General features: G+C 42.5%; 1 protein-coding gene across 3 annotated transcripts; it reads right to left on the minus strand.

Moving 5' to 3' along the window:
* Nucleotides 1–858: 858 nt before the first annotated feature.
* Nucleotides 859–15,431, minus strand: LOC133931159 (uncharacterized). 3 transcript variants are annotated; one of them, XM_062377971.1, is made up of 24 exons: nt 15,073–15,430; nt 6,356–6,582; nt 6,156–6,261; nt 5,932–6,033; nt 5,780–5,839; nt 5,613–5,691; nt 5,313–5,460; nt 5,084–5,207; nt 4,816–4,996; nt 4,656–4,684; nt 4,353–4,501; nt 4,167–4,269; nt 3,944–4,039; nt 3,746–3,801; nt 3,504–3,627; nt 3,312–3,374; nt 3,144–3,203; nt 2,824–2,985; nt 2,668–2,741; nt 2,465–2,558; nt 2,234–2,370; nt 1,949–2,029; nt 1,247–1,352; nt 859–1,106 (listed from the first exon to the last, which is right to left on the minus strand). In XM_062377971.1, exons 1-24 carry the CDS (start codon nt 15,265–15,267, stop codon nt 1,026–1,028), a joined length of 2,637 nt encoding a protein of 878 aa, XP_062233955.1. In that variant the 5' UTR covers nt 15,268–15,430; the 3' UTR covers nt 859–1,025. The 3 variants fall into 3 exon arrangements, with proteins under 3 accessions (XP_062233955.1, XP_062233954.1, XP_062233956.1); XM_062377970.1 differs by having other exon boundaries at nt 5,313–5,463; XM_062377972.1 differs by lacking the exons at nt 2,465–2,558; nt 2,668–2,741 and having other exon boundaries at nt 5,313–5,463; nt 15,073–15,431.
* Between the last annotated feature and the right edge of the window lie 378 nt (nt 15,432–15,809).

Consider the following 15,809-nt stretch of genomic DNA (forward strand, 5'->3'; position numbering starts at 1 on the left):
TCGGAGACCACCGACAGGTGTGCTGATGACTGGTTGCCAGTAAGTACTACATGCATGTTGTGCTGCACACGCAAAGCTGTTGGCTCAATGAATTGCATGCGTACGTCGTTGCGCGCGGTACGACTTGTGCTGCATCTGTCTCCTCCATTGATGCCTAGCTAGCCACATCGTGTGAAAATATATATCCATCGATCCATGCTAATTAAAATGGACCGAAACATGCAGCAACGTACGTAATCGATCTGCTGGAGTAGTACCTGCATGCCAGTACAGTCAGTCGTCAGTCAGTTAGGGCGTGTTTGGTTTGACGCACGGGCGGATGCACCGCACCAGCGGATGCAGGTATCGGCGTATACGCTCCACGAGCTGCGCGTTTGGATGGCGTGATGAGCTGTGTGAGGCTGCACCCGCTCATGTAGCCATACGGTCGGCCGCTGCATCCGCGCATGCGCTGAAAATGACCGTAGGTCGCATGCAGGCCGGCCAGATGCAGCAGTCGACGGCTTGGATCCACTCGTTAGCGACAGCGAGCTCCCTCATACAGCCTCAGATTCAGTCTACCAAACACAATTCAAATTCAATCTGCATCCACTCATCCAACCAACCAAACACACTTCTTTTCCAGAATACGGATCCCCTCAGACTGCTTCCCTTCATCCAAAATATACGATACAGCTCTACGAAACCCTGTGTGGACAACCAAACACACCCTTAGGGGCTACCACGGTGCACATGCGTGATTAATTTGATTGGTATATATAGGGGCTCAAGTTGAAGTGAAGGCACGGACTGAGCTCAGCTACCATCACCGCCACACACACACAGTTATTTGTCGATCGATCGAGCTAGCCAGCCATATAAATGAATGGATTCCATATCATAAAACGTTCACATGTCCTTGAATTCACATGTGCGAATCAATACAGTAGAATGGATAATGATTTGCAGTACTGCTAGCTCTAGCTGAATGGATCGAATGACGAATTAATATATAATCAAGAACCAGCTAGCAGACAGATGCTAGATTAGCCAGCTTGATTAGCTGCCGGAAAGCCTGCGTAAGGGTTGTCGCCCAGCTTGTCGTTGCCAGGCCGAGAAAACACAATCTGCATGCGTGCAAATATATATTATTTATTAATTGTATCTAGTCAGGTCGATCAGTATTAGCTAGTGTGAATACATATATTAATTCTGTCAATATATATAATCCACTAACAAACAAATACTATATATGTACCGTACGCACCTGGTAATTTCCAAGTGTCCGCGATTTAAAACCAGCGGCGCAGTATACGAAGTAGTACTCCCAGATACGGATGAATTTGTCATCAAACCCCGTGGCCAAAATTTCACTGCACAACAAGAGAATCAATGATCGATTATATATACAATACTACTATACTAGTAGTAGATGCATGCTACGTGTGTGTATATATATACACTATAGATATGTTTACTGTAGTTTATGTCTGCACACATCGTACAAGTTATAACTCACAGTATTTCGAATTGTAATTATGGAATGTGTGCAGTGCGAATAATAAGCTGTGACTCATAATGTTAGCTTCTCAGGTTAGAATTATGTATTTCTGAATATAAAGTTGTAACTGGTCTACATAACAAGTTGTAACTTATAGTGTTTTGGGTTGTAACTGTGGGATGTGCGCAATGCGAATAACAAGTTGTAACTTACAGTGTTAGCTTCTCGTGCTGTAATTATACATTTCGGGACGTGAAATTGTAACTGATCTACCTAACAAGTTGTAACTCACAATGTTTCGGGTTGTAACTAGGGATATGCGCAGTGTGAATATTAATTACACATAGACGCAGAATATCCTCGCCGTGTATATATATATATATATATATATATATAAATAGGAGTGTTAGCATCGTGCTAACACTCCTATTTAACACTCAACATGTTATATATATACAAGGGGCTTACTCCTTGTTGGCCATGAAGTTGTCCCTCCAGCGTATCAGCGTCGGGTAGTAATGGTACCCAATATTCTCAAGGTGCTCGATGCTGTACTCCAAAATCAATCAATCAATTAATCAGCGATTATTTACGATGCATATATATATATATAATAATAATAATAATTGCAAGGTATATAATATATATTCTAACATTAATTCTCGAAAAGGAAATATATAGGTGATACTGTATATTCGAGTGCAATAAAGAAGAAGAAGAAGAATTGTTATTGTTATAGAGCATGCAGCAGACCAGAGCCTTGATGCGGCGGACATGGCAGACGTTATCCGGGCCAACGAAAGGAGGCAGCCCCCGGGAAAGATGTATTCTTTTATGAAGTCCGAGCTCCTCCTGTACTCGTCGTACCGTTCTTCTGGGATGGAGATGAACTGCATGCAAATCACATACATGCGCTCACTTGCAAATGAAAATCTCTGTTACGTTGATGACGGTTGATAAAGAGTATGCATGCATGTGTACTACCTGCAGAACAAATAGGCCATCTTGAGCCAAAAGGGACTCGCAACAGCCAAAGAAATCGTCCATGTATTCGTGCCCAACACCTTCGATCATCTCGCTGAAGACATCGATTAATTTGCATGCATGGTCGTTACCAAAACAAACCCCTTATTGGTTCATATATATTTCGTCGCAAAGCAGGAAATTAAGCTGTAGCTACTTCTTACCAAGATATGATCCTGTCATATTTACGGCAAGATGGTATCTGACGGTAGTCACACAGCATGAAACTTATGTTGTCCTGACATGCATCATCAATGAGAACTAGCTTCAACATAATTATTAATGACAACCATTATCGTATACTGATTAACACTGCTAACCTCTAAGCCAGCTTCTTTCACTTTTCTCTGCGCATATTTCAGTTGCTCCACAGACAACGTGATCCCAGTGTATTTGCAGCCAGTTTGCTTCACCAATTGCATTGCTAAGCTGCCCCAGCCGCTACCAATCTCAAGAACATGATGCTCCCGCTCCACTTTAGCCTTCGATCAATTAGCATGTGTATATATATATCATCCATCAGAGTGAATATATATACAATTTTTCTCTCTATATATATTAAACTAGTAGTAACTAACTAGATATGTTGATACATTCAGATAATAATTAAGCTTAATCACATCATCATAGTATTACGTACCTTGTCGATTAGAAGGCAGACTTTACGTAACTGGGCTGCCTCTAAGCTTTCATCCTCCGTCTACCAAATTAAGAAGGAAGGCAATGCACATATCAAGCATCAACAAATCTACAAGCTGCAGGACCAATTAAGTCACGACTGGTACTAGCTGATGACAAGCAGACAAACCTTGAAGATGGCACAAGAGTAAGTCATTGATGGATCCAGGAAAAGCGAGAAGAATTCATTACTCTGCACAAACAGAAGACGAAGAAGATGAATGAAAAAAGAAAAATCTCCTTAGAGAGAAAGCAGCATGAAGGCGGAAAGCATTTGTTAGCTATTGTAAACAAAATTGCAGCAAGCACTAGCACCACTGACCAGATCATAGTGTTGAGAGATGTTTTGACGTGTTTGTGTGACAGAATTCCTCCTTGAAATGTGGCGCAGGAAATATTTAGCTGATGCGACCCCAGCTGTTAAAAGTAATGGTGTCCACCAACCCCTGATGACCATACAAATTACACACATGCATGCATGATTACTTAATAGTCGCTGGTAGAATCTAGTACTAGAGTGCATGCTTTTGATTAAGAAATGAGGAATTTAGAGGAGACTGAAACCTTTTACTAGCAGCAGTGTTAATATTCTTGTACGAATCCCTGTTTGCAATGAGAATCTGTAGCAAAATGGTTCATATGTTTAATCTGAAATTAAATGGGAAACAACACAACATATATGTACAAGTAACTAGGAAGACACATGCATATGTGCCCATAATTGATGATTGACTAACTAGATTGTACTTTGGATTATGTTACCAGGAAAAGATTCAGAAGACCTTCTCTCTTATCAATAAAAGAGAAATAACCGTTAATATAGGCGTCTGCCAAACCAAGGTCTGCTTCGGTTGCGACCTGAAGAAATGTATTCGCATGACATGAGAGATCATCAGATCCAGCAAATGGAGTGGACCAGATTGGAAACTTAATGTTTTCATTGGCATTTTAATTCCTGTCAGGGGATGAGAAAAGAGAAGAGAACCTTCCAGTAAAACAGGGGGTCATGAACTCGCAGGACAGATTTGTGCAGGCAATTTTTGCCTGCTTCACCGAAACTGAACATAGTGCCTCCTTCTTCAAGCAAACTACACGCAGAACTAAACAAGTGAGATATGAGTCACAACTAGACATTGCTGCAATATATCGGTCAATTGGTAGAAGAACTCACACCAAGTTACCGACGGATACGTATCGGTTGAGAAATCTTGCCACCAGAAGACGTGCCCCAGCTTCGGTCCACGATGGGACCATTTGCTTTGGGTTCACCAGAAGGCCAGTCTTCTTCCCAAGCAAACTTTGAGCTGCAGCTTTCCCAGCCTGCAGGCACGCATCAATATAAATCCCTATGTTACATATCGGAAGCCATATTACATCTCCAACATGCCTTGTACATGGAAATGCAAAAGTAGAAATTCCGTCCGAAAAATTAAGTAGACAGGTTGTGCAGCGCAGGGAATAGTATAGTACGTACCTTCAGTCCATCTTCATGGAAACCATAACCTGTGATCCAAGCAGAAGAGGCATGAATTTCAGACATAATTACAGTGTTCTAAATGCTGATTTCCTTACAAATATGCATGTTAGTTGTTTTCTAAATGCTGATATCCGTACTAATCAACGGAGTAGCTTACCTTGGTATGCCCCACAGAACCAAATTCCTCTGTTTCCCTGGATGTGGTGAAGCTCAAGAGAAGCCTTTTCGGCAGCCACAGATGGGACAGGGTGGCTAGTGTACCATTTGAGCAAGAACTTGTCCGGGACATGAGGAGGGTTCAGTGTCACCAGAAAAGGCCTGCCCGTAGATTCTATGTTCTAGAAATGTCAAGAAAGGATTATATACGACTCGAAGCTGCATGCATCGCTAGTTGCTGTATGTTAAGGTAAGGTAGAAGAACCTACCTGAAGCAAATTTAGCCAGTAGGTTACACACACACCACTGCTTGTTGTCCCCATGAAGTTCCAGGCGCTCCATGCCGACGAACTCCGCGGCATCAGACTTTTATCGCCATGGAGGTATATATCACTGCAGAGAAGGCAGCAAGCATAGAAATATATATCGGACAATAACCAGAGATCAGATGAGATCAAACAAACCTAGATCTGTAGTCGTACGTATAGCATGCATTACCTGTACACATACTGAAAAGCACCTAGAATTCTCAACTCCTCGTGTGTTGCTTCAGCTCCTAGCAGCTTTAGAGCATCAGGTGCATGGACACCAAATATGACTCTGTCGTACGTCTCCTCTGAACCATCAAACGCTACGACTCTGTAACCTGCTGCGAGCAACATAACAAGCACCTTGTTTTAGTACGTCAATGGATGATATGATTAGACATTATCCGTATAGCTAAGCTAGCAATCTAGCTAGTCGTACAAGAATCAGAAGAAAATTAAAAATGGACGGAGAGCTTCTCATTGGCAGTACCTCCGTCAAAACTTGAAACAGATTTGATTTCGCAGCTGGTTTTAATTTGACAACCCATGCTCTCCAATTCCTCTCTTACCTGCTGGTACGCGCTAGTTGCATTGATAAATCATCGCAAATTTTCTTTGAAGGGGGAAGAAAGAGAGATAACAAGTACATTACAGCACCTTGTTCACGTAGGAATGCGAACGACCCCTGACAGTGAGCCACTGGGGGCGACCGAACAGCTGAACGCACGATCCAAATGAAAAGAGAAGCAAAAAAAATTAGCAGCCGTAGCAGCAAATTAGTCAGCCTAGCTAGCGAACTCTTCATTCACCTGAAGAAGGTGGTGGTTACGGCAGAATGATAGCACAATGAAAGCAGAGAAGCCCAACACTCCTTGTGATGGACATGACCATATACACGCACAGATCGGGATCTGCAGCAAATCAAATATGCCGTGTTACTTTGCCGCAAACTTAAAACATACAGGTAGAGAATAGAGGAGTATATATAGATGATGAGGAGGAGGAGGAGGAGGAGGAGGGAGAGTGGGAGTACAAGGTAAGCATCTTGGAAGAGCTGGGAATATCCACGTGACTGAATGAATTCCCCCAGAGTCTCATTCCGGCTCATATCGGGGTTGTTTTCATGGTCCTCCAAGTATCTGCAACACATGCATCAGTTCCGAATTATTTACTAGTAAGCAGACCATTGCATATGCAGAGTGACATCAGAATGAGATAGAGATGTATCGTCACTTGAGAGCATCGTTCTTGAACTTGAGTATCTCACAGATCATGAGCCAGAAACTGGGGCTGAGTGCATTGCTTTTCTGCGCCAAGAGGCCTGAGATGCCATTGCGGCTGCCCCACTCGCATCTGCTGCCGCGGGCACCCACCTGCGTGCTCACAGAGAAGGACATGTCGGATGTCTCCATCTCCACCCCGAGCCCTTCAAACCATTCCATCATGTTTGGGTATGTTACCTGCCATCAAAGCTTTTATATGTCACAAGTTACAAATGAGGAGCCAAGCATACAACATACAAAAATATCAAGCATACAACATACAAATGAGGATGGGGGACTGATACAAACTTGAAGGAAGGGTCTCCAGGGAACATATTCACAATCCTGGGGGCCACCAACACGGCTCAGCGTGTCACATGTAGCAGGATCAAGGGAATGGGTGATCAAGACTCAATGGCAAAGGAAAAATGGCTTGCAGCTAAATGAAATCTCGAGGAAGGTACACATAATCAATCGTTTCTTTCTTTACCTACAGATGTTATTTCTTCAAATATTAAGAACCTAGGTGTGTCCATGGATAGAGATGTGGGAGGCAGTAGACAATCTAGTATTTCTTTAAAAAATATAGAGATCGACCGATTATCAGTGGTAGCTAAAGCACCTAGTTCTAGATGTAAAGCTAAAAAAGGTACCAAATCCCTTAATCCCTATAATGCAGAGGAGGAGGAGGATACATATGGATTTGATGCTACCCTCAATCACATATGTCGTGATTTAACTGAGGTCCTCGATGAAGAGAGATTAGATCAAATACGTTATGATCTAAACGCGGTGTCTAGGAAGAAAAAGTCCAGTTCTAGCAAATCTAAAGGCAAGATTCATCATCTTCCCAAGAAACCAAACACCCCATCCAAATTAGTTCTATAATGAAAGAAATTTTTTGGAATGACAGAGGTCTTAGAGACTTGGCTAAACTTAATTACATTTCGAATATAGTTAAAGAACAACATCTTGATTTTCTTGCAACAATGGAAAGTGGTCAAATTCACTTTTTGGATTCTACTTTAGGCATTTATGTGGTGGTAAGAATTATTTGTGGCACACCATGCCTCCGAGGGGTAGATCAGGGGGAATGATTATTGGAGTCAATGTATCAATTTTTGATATTGGGTCCATAGTTGAGGGAAATTTTTACTCAAAATTTCTCTTAAAAATAAAGATAATGGCTTTACTTGGGCATTGTATGTGGTCTACGGACCGGCTCAAGATGAATATAAAGCTGATTTTCTCATAGAAATGGCCAATGTGTGTAGTGTAGAATCCAACCCAATGATTATAGGGGGGAGGGGGGATTTTAATATTATGAGAAGATCATAGGATAAGAATAATGATAATTTCAATCTACGATAGCCCTATTTATTCAATGCAATAATTGAAACGTTGGATTTACAGGAAATAGAGATGATCAGAAGACAATACACATGGGCAAATGATTTAGATCCCCCTACATTTGAGAAGCTAGATCGTGCTCTGATGAGTATAGAATGGGAATTGAAATATTCCAAGGTCATGATTGAGGCACTTGATAGGTCCCGATCTAATCATACTCCATTACTACTCAATACTGGGGTTACCTTTTAGCACGGTCAACAACCACTCTTTAAAATTGAATTAGGGTAGTTGATCTGTGATGGCTTCTTTGAAATGGCTACCACTATATGGCAACAAGAGCAGTGGGGTAATACTGCTATAGGGAAATGGCAAAATAAAATTAGAGCCCTTCGACAATACTTGTGTGGTTGGGTCAAACATACCTCTGATACTCTTAAAAATGAAAAGAAACAACTCACAATGAAAATAGATGAGCTGAACAAAAAGACAGAAAATAATCTTTTGACGCCTAATGAGATAGCTTTGAAGCAATACCTTAATAAAAGGTTAGCTCATATGCTAAGAGAAGAGCTCAATTGGTATCAAAGAGCCAAAGTCCAAGAGCTACTAGAGGGAAATAATAATACTATTTTTTATTTAGTAGCCAATGAAAAATATAGGAAACAGAAAATATATAAATTGGAACAAGATGATGACACCAATTTTACAATGGATGAGTCAATTAGACATGATATTCCTCAAGTAAGTGATACTGAAAATGAGATATTACCGCACCCTTTGATGAGGTGGAAGTTGAAAGGGCAATATTTCAAATATAGCATAATAAAGTTCTAGGGACGGATGGATTCCTGGCGGAATTCTATCCAGTCTTTTGAAAAGTTATAAACAAATTACCTCATGGATATGTTCAGGGACTTTTATAGAGGAGAATTCTCCCTTTTTAGTTTGAATTTTGGGGTGATTACTCTTCTATCTAAGAAATATAACGTGCTGAAAATATAGGAGTATCGTCCTATATGCCTCCTCAATGTCAATTTCAAAATTTTTACTAAAGTTGCCACTAATCGAATAAATATATTGGCTGGAAAAATAATCCACCTTACGCAAACAGCCTTCATGCCTGACCGCAATATAATGGAAGATGTCATAATACTCAATGAGACCATCTATGGATTGCATAGGAAGAAGCAGAATGTGTGATACTAAAGATTGACTTTGAGAAGGCGTATGACAAAGTGAAAGGATTTTTAGCAAAATGGTGTGATTGGATCCAATATATTATGTATGGGGGCACGTAGGAATTAATATCAATTATGAGATTGTACCTTATTTTCAAACCCTTAAAGGACTTAGACAAGGAGACCCCTATCGTCTATACTCTTCAATATTGTGGTAGATATGCTAGCATTATTGATATCAAGAGCTAACGAGGATGGGAAAATCACTGAAGTTGTTCTACATTTGGTGGATGATGGATTATCAATTTTGCAATACGCACATGATATCTAATCCTAACTAACTACTCTAGTAATGTAAATACACAAAGGTAAGTTGCAAGTATGTAAATGCGAAAACGTAAATAAGGTAGAGAGAGCAAACTTAGCACAAGGGATTTTTATCCCGTGGTATCGATAGAATAAACGTCATCCTTTATCTATGTTGGAGCAACCACTTCGGCTAGACCTCCTGGATAGCACCCAGTCATGACCCTTGAGCCACTTAGGACTCAAGTAGGTTGAGTCACCAAGCTAAGCCTCATCACAAGCCTCTCTTTCGGTCACTTGCCACCATCTTCACTTTGGAGTTTGAGCCCTCCACACCAAGTCGAAGGGTCAACAAACATGATCCACCAAGGCTCATGGTGCTGGCGAGTCACCAAACTCCAAGGTGCCAGCGTACCACTTGGTACAATGTATGATCACTTCTTAATCCACTCTTTAGTACACAACACCTAGCAACAACTCTCTCTAAGTCTAATAGCACTAATCACTCCCTTAATCTTATGCTAATTGCATTAGATGATCACTTTTAGCACTTTGGTGACTTAGATGCCTTCTCAGGTGTATATGAGCTTCTCTGTACTCCAGCATACTCAAATGGCTGAGTGGGGGGTATTTATAGTCTCAAACCTATGAACTAGCTATTGCCCTAACAACTCAAACAAACTGTGAATACCAGATGATCCGGTGTCAACAACAGTGCCAACACCAGATCATCCGATGTGTATAGCAGTACAAACTAACCATTGGAACTCCACTCAAACCCATTTGTGAACATCGAATGCTCCGGTGTATACTTCAACTTAATCGCCGGACTATCTCGTGTGTAGACTTGAGTCAAACCAAGCCACTTCTTCTCTTGGAAAATGCTTCGGTGTGAAGCCTCCGGTGTACACAACACCGAGCATCGAACCATCCAGACCATCCGGCATGTAGAATCTTCTCTTCTTCCTTTGGAAATGCTCCGGTTTGAATTCCTTCCTAAGCACCAGACCTTCTGGTGTGAATACTGTCACACCCGATTTTTCAAAAGAATAACCAGGTGCATTCCACATGTATACTAAGATCAGTTTTATCATATATGCGGTGACATAACAGTGATATATAGTTCTATATCGAACAAAAACAACTTTATTGAAAGAAATACCAGAGTTTTTAAACCGTAGCGAAAGAACAAGAGGAAACTCCACGAAAGCTTCAGGGCACACCACATGCAATCGATTAGGGGCAACACAACCTAAGACGCTTCATCTTCCTTGTAGTCTTCAGTCTCCTTGATCTCAGTGTAGTCTTCTCCAACTGAGCAGCATTTATTTTTGGAAATAGCAAGTGTGAATACATAACGTACTCCGCAAGTGTGGAAAAACATGACATGAGGGCTTAAGACAAGAAAAATTTGACTCAGGTTTATTGCATCTATGCCAAAATAACTTATGACTCAAGAAAACCTAGCAGTCCTATTTACTATGTGTGACGACACCAACATTAAAGGAATAGCTAATCGGATTCCATCCGACTACCAAACTCACTAGATATTCCATATCCGGCTACCAACTCATCGGGGTACCACCACCCGACTACCCAAAACCAACCATCCAAGATTCCTCACTAATCGTGAAGAAGTCCAAGCCCGCTCGTAACCGTGAGCACGGCTGATCGATCAGTTTTATTACTATGCAGAGTTTGCATACTTTACCCACGAGTCGTGATTCCCGTTTTGCTTTACACTTCCGAGGTGTAGAGCCGGGGTCTCACTACAAGGCCGTTATAAAGCGTCTCCAAATCTATATGCATCCACTAAGGTTTTACCACTAATAGGGTTTCCATCAACTGCAGAGGTCCCCTCTTGTGCCACTTAACCGTCCACTGGTGCGTACAGAACATGAATGGCAACTAATTATTTGGCCAGGCTGTACCCATATATATAGTCCTCGTGGTTGTGCTATTATGCTGGGTAACATGCTTCACAAACCAATCCTTAGGATCCCACACAGGAACAAACACAACCGTGTTGTGCAGCTCCACCTCAAACTAGCCATCCTGTTGGGATCCCTATTCCATGTTACTACCAGATTACCATACCCAATTTCTTATTACATAAACATTAGTCAAGATTAATATTTACTCCAACCATGACAGCACTAGCACATCTACCCTTTTTATTTCCCATGACACTTCAAAGGCTACAAGAAAATGTCACACAAATTCTAGTAAAACCCTAACCATGGGATTCCATATTAAACAAGCATGCATCTAGGGAAAATAAAAGCTACGATATCCTACAATGGTGTCAAAGTGGTCAAGAACACTTGCCTTCAAATGCAAGTTGCTCAAAGTCTTTGAATGCCTGGTCTTGTAAGCTGATACACTGCTCGTTTCCTAAAGCAATTGCGCACACCAGAAAGTAAACAAACACAACAGCTAAGTACAACACACAAACAGAGGCGAATCACTCTAAAAAGGTTACTAATGGACAGTACACGCTGCTACGATCTCGGGAGCGCAAGAATCACCTAAATCAGAGCTCGTATGAAAAAGTTGTAAATGTTTGAAGTTACAGGGGTCTTTTTGTAAAAAGACAGGGTCTATTTGGTGAAAATAGAAAATTCTAGGGGCTTAGTTGTAAAAGTTCAGGGACCTATTTGTAAATAAATAAAAGTATAAGGGCTAAATGTAAAAATAGGGCTATTAGGGGTTATTTTGTGAAATCATAAAAGTCTAGGGACCTAATTGCAAAAATACATATTTAAAAGAATTAACAGATTTATTTTTAATTAGAAGACCCTATTTATGACGTCAGCATGACATCATCATGCTGACATGGACACTGACTGGCTCGGCTTGGCTGATGTGGCTGACACGTGAGCGACACATGGCACTGACGTGACTCTCATAAGCTGACTGGATTAAAGATGACACGTGGTGCGACCCCATTGGCTAGCGAAGGGGTATTATGCAATCTAATCATGGCCGTTGCTGCAAGATCGGACGGCTCACCTTGAGTCTTCTTCCTCTAGTCGATGCGACCGGCGGCGCGGGGCTCAATGCGGTGACGCTCGGCCGAAAAGTCGCTAGAGTTGAGCTCCGGTGGCTGGCCTTCGATGGCGAGCTGCGGAACGCGGAGAGGAGACAAAGGCAAACCCGTTTGAGGGGCAAGTTCACGTCGGGGCGGTCTCTAACGGCTCAGCGACGGCGGCAACCTTCGGGGATGTTTCAGCGGCGGAGGGAGCTCGGTGCAGTGGCCAAAACTCCACGGGATGCGGTCGGAGATGATGAGGTGTGGACGGAGAACGACGTCGTGAGCTTGGATGGCGTCGGCGAAGTGTGGAGAGTCACGGCGGTGGCGAGGGTGGCTCGATGGAGTTCGGCGGCGGCTCGGGAGCTCGCGGGTGGATGAAATCCGGTGGGATTTGAGGGTGCAGGCGAGGTGAGGTAAAAGGAGGCTCGGCTGGGGGTTCGATTTGGATTTTATAGACGGGAGGAGCGGTTGAGGAGAGGGGCGCGGGGTGGAGATCGTGCGGCAGTTGTGGCACGATGTGGGCAGAGCGGGAGCGGGGGTTGGGGACGACGATGGTTGCTGAGACAGGCGTCACAAATGCCCTCCTGAGCACCGGACCTTCTGGTGAGTACACCTTGCTGAACACCGGACCATCCGGTGTAGTCAATCTTTTCTGAAGTCGTCCAATTTAAACTTTCTTGAGTTCGGTTTCGATGGCTTCTTCTTTTGTTGCATCCATAAGACCTACTAAAGTTTATACTTAACAAACATGTTAGTCCCACTGATTATATTGTCATTAATCACCAAAATCACATAGATACCCAAAAAGGGCCATATTCGCTATAAAGGGGAAACTTATGCCTGCAGGAGGCCAATTAGTGCTCATAAATTCAGTCTTAAGTTGTATTCCTATATTCATAATGTCTTTTTATGAGGTTCCCTGAGGTGTGCTTAAAAGATTGGATCATCTTTGATCCAGATTCTTTTAGCAAGGAGATAATCACAAAAGGAAATATAGAATAGCAAGACGGAATACCCTATGCCGACCAAAAGACCAGGGAAGCCTTAGAATTGTTGATCTCCCTATCAAGAATATATGCCTCCATAGTAAGTGACTTTTCTAGTTACTTAATGAGGATGGGGTCTGCTAAAGAATGCTTAGAAATAAATATCTTAGCGGTAAAACACTCACCCAAGTGAAAGAAAAACCAAATGATTCTCATTTTTTGTCAGAGCTCATAAAAGTTAAAAATTACTTTCTCAAATGGGGTTCCTTCGAAGTAAAAATTAGGTGTGAGATTAGATTTTGGAATGATAAATGGGTGGGTAATACTTCATTTAGTGTGCAATATCCGATAATGTATAATGTGGTGTGAAGGAAACAAGACACAGTGACGGATGTTATGCGATCCTTACCGCTAAATCTCTTCTTCTGTGAACCGATTGTCGGGGATAAACTAATTGTTTGGTAGCATATGGTGTCACAACTAGATTATGTACAATTATGTAACGAGTAGGACATTTTTAGATGAGATTTGAATACCCGTGGATCATTCTCGATTCATCTTTAGACCATCTCCAGCAGAGGAAGCAAATTTGCAGATTCGGGTACTCAGTGCTACAGCAGAATCGGGTACTCAGTGCTACAGTGCTACATTGCGCTACAGTACTACGAGGGAGAGTATGGACCTGTAAATCCGTGGAGTCACTGTAGCACCCGTAACACTGTAGAACCACTGTTCACAGAGACTGCCAGTGGGATGGAAGGGAAAACGACGGTGGTTACTGTACTGGTACTGTAGCAACACGGTAGTTGTATTGTTTACCGAGGCTGACAGCGGAACAGAGAGAGAAAAAGAGGAGTAGAAGGTAAAAAATATGGTAGCTGTTGGAGATGAAAAATAAAGAATGCTGTAATAATATTTTTAAGATAAAAATTTAAAATAACTGTTGAAGGTAATTTTAAAGTAGTAAAAAAACTAGGAGAATCAAGGGAACAAGTCGTGGTAGGATAAACAGGACAAGGGAGCCCCGCCGAGAAGAAGGAGAAGACACTTTCTCGTCGTCCGGCTGGTGCCCACGTGACATTGTAAGGTCACTGCTGCCTCCACGTCGTCGCGTTGCACCTACCACCGATCAGTTTACTTTAATCTTGCCCTCCCTCCTCCACGGGTCCCAATTGACATGTGCTGCATATGCTCTTCTCTGCCCGGCTCCCACGCCCTTCCCTTACCTTCCTTCCCTTAATTTGTATAATAACAGTAATAGTAATAGTAACGTACAATAATATTGATGTATGGGATCAATCGATTAACATTATATTATTGAGCAATCAAGGACTTAGTATCCGTAAGATTAATCAATCGATTTGCAGGGCTCGCCCCCTCCCGCACGTGCTTCTCCCGTTCCTTGTTAGCACTGCGTAGCTAGATTTGGATGGAGCGGTGGTGCTCCCTCCTGACATTATCTCTTTCTAGCTGTACATTTCCCGGCCGGCCGGCTCATACATATAGATATATATATACATATACATAGATGGATACATAGACAGATTATAGATAGGATATATAACAGAAACCAATCGATTAGTTAGTTACTGAAATGCCTAAAAAGGAGGAGGAAAAACAGTTGAGGCCAGCGAGCGAGATTCATTCATCCATTCTAAAAGATCGAAAACCATCAAGTACTCATGCATTGCCCATCGATACATCATATCACAATCAGACAAGCAAGAGATGGTACAAGTTCTATCCATCCGGAGTAGCAATTATATGCAAGTGCACGAATGAATGAATATGAAGCTGAGCAGCAGATGGATGGATGGATGGATGTACGTACCCGGTTGAATACCATGAAGCCGAGGTCGAGGTGGACGCCGGTGCCGCCGCCGGCGTCCTCAACGGCCACGGTCCTGGCATGCCCGCCGAGATAGTCCTCCTTCTCGTACACGGTCACCCGTGCGCCGCCGCTCCTCGCCAGCTCGTGCGCCGCCGCCAGTCCGCTTACGCCGGCGCCCACCACCGCAACTCTCATCCTGCTCCAACTCTCTCTACACTATTTCTCTTCCTCGTCACTAGTCATACAATCTGTATAGTATCTATCTGCTCTGTGTAGCACGTCGTCTCTTAAGAGAGGGGGGTGGGGTCGTCTCCAGCCCTTGTAGTCGGACTGCAGGTTACAGGTCACCGGCTCTGCGGTTTCCATGTATACTAGCTTAGAGGCGGATCCAGTCTAAAAACATACCAGTGAGGCAGTGACTGGACATTTGTATTTTTTTTTAAAAGGGTTAAGTTGACTAAAGTTCACTAACAACAAAAATTTAAGCAGAAACTTGTGCCCTAGCTGGCTGCATGCTGAGTCTGGCCTCTACTATAAAACTGAGTTTATATACTAGCGCAATATTACCGGTTCCTTATGCACCGGTAGTGATGGGGCATCACTATCGGTTCATTAGCCGCACAAGAAGAATCAACCATCGTGACTTATAAACTAGCAGTGATAAGGTCATCATTGTCGGCTGATGGATTGAGCTGGCAGTGATACATCCACATCACATCACTGCCGGCTTAATCTAC

The sequence above is a fragment of the Phragmites australis genome, chromosome 10 (genome assembly GCF_958298935.1).
Source record: "Phragmites australis chromosome 10, lpPhrAust1.1, whole genome shotgun sequence".
Classification (NCBI taxonomy): domain Eukaryota; kingdom Viridiplantae; phylum Streptophyta; class Magnoliopsida; order Poales; family Poaceae; genus Phragmites; species Phragmites australis.

Excerpts from the sequence above, each read along its gene's own strand:
- LOC133931159 (XM_062377970.1), bottom strand. The coding sequence starts at position 15,267 with ATGAGAGTTGCGGTGGTGGGCGCCGGCGTAAGCGGACTGGCGGCGGCG. Across the intron at positions 5,208-5,312 it reads GCTTTTCAGTATGTGTACAG|TGATATATACCTCCATGGCG; the intron begins GTAATGCATGCT and ends CCTTCTCTGCAG. Across the intron at positions 3,628-3,745 it reads AACACTGCTGCTAGTAAAAG|GGGTTGGTGGACACCATTAC; the intron begins GTTTCAGTCTCC and ends TATGGTCATCAG.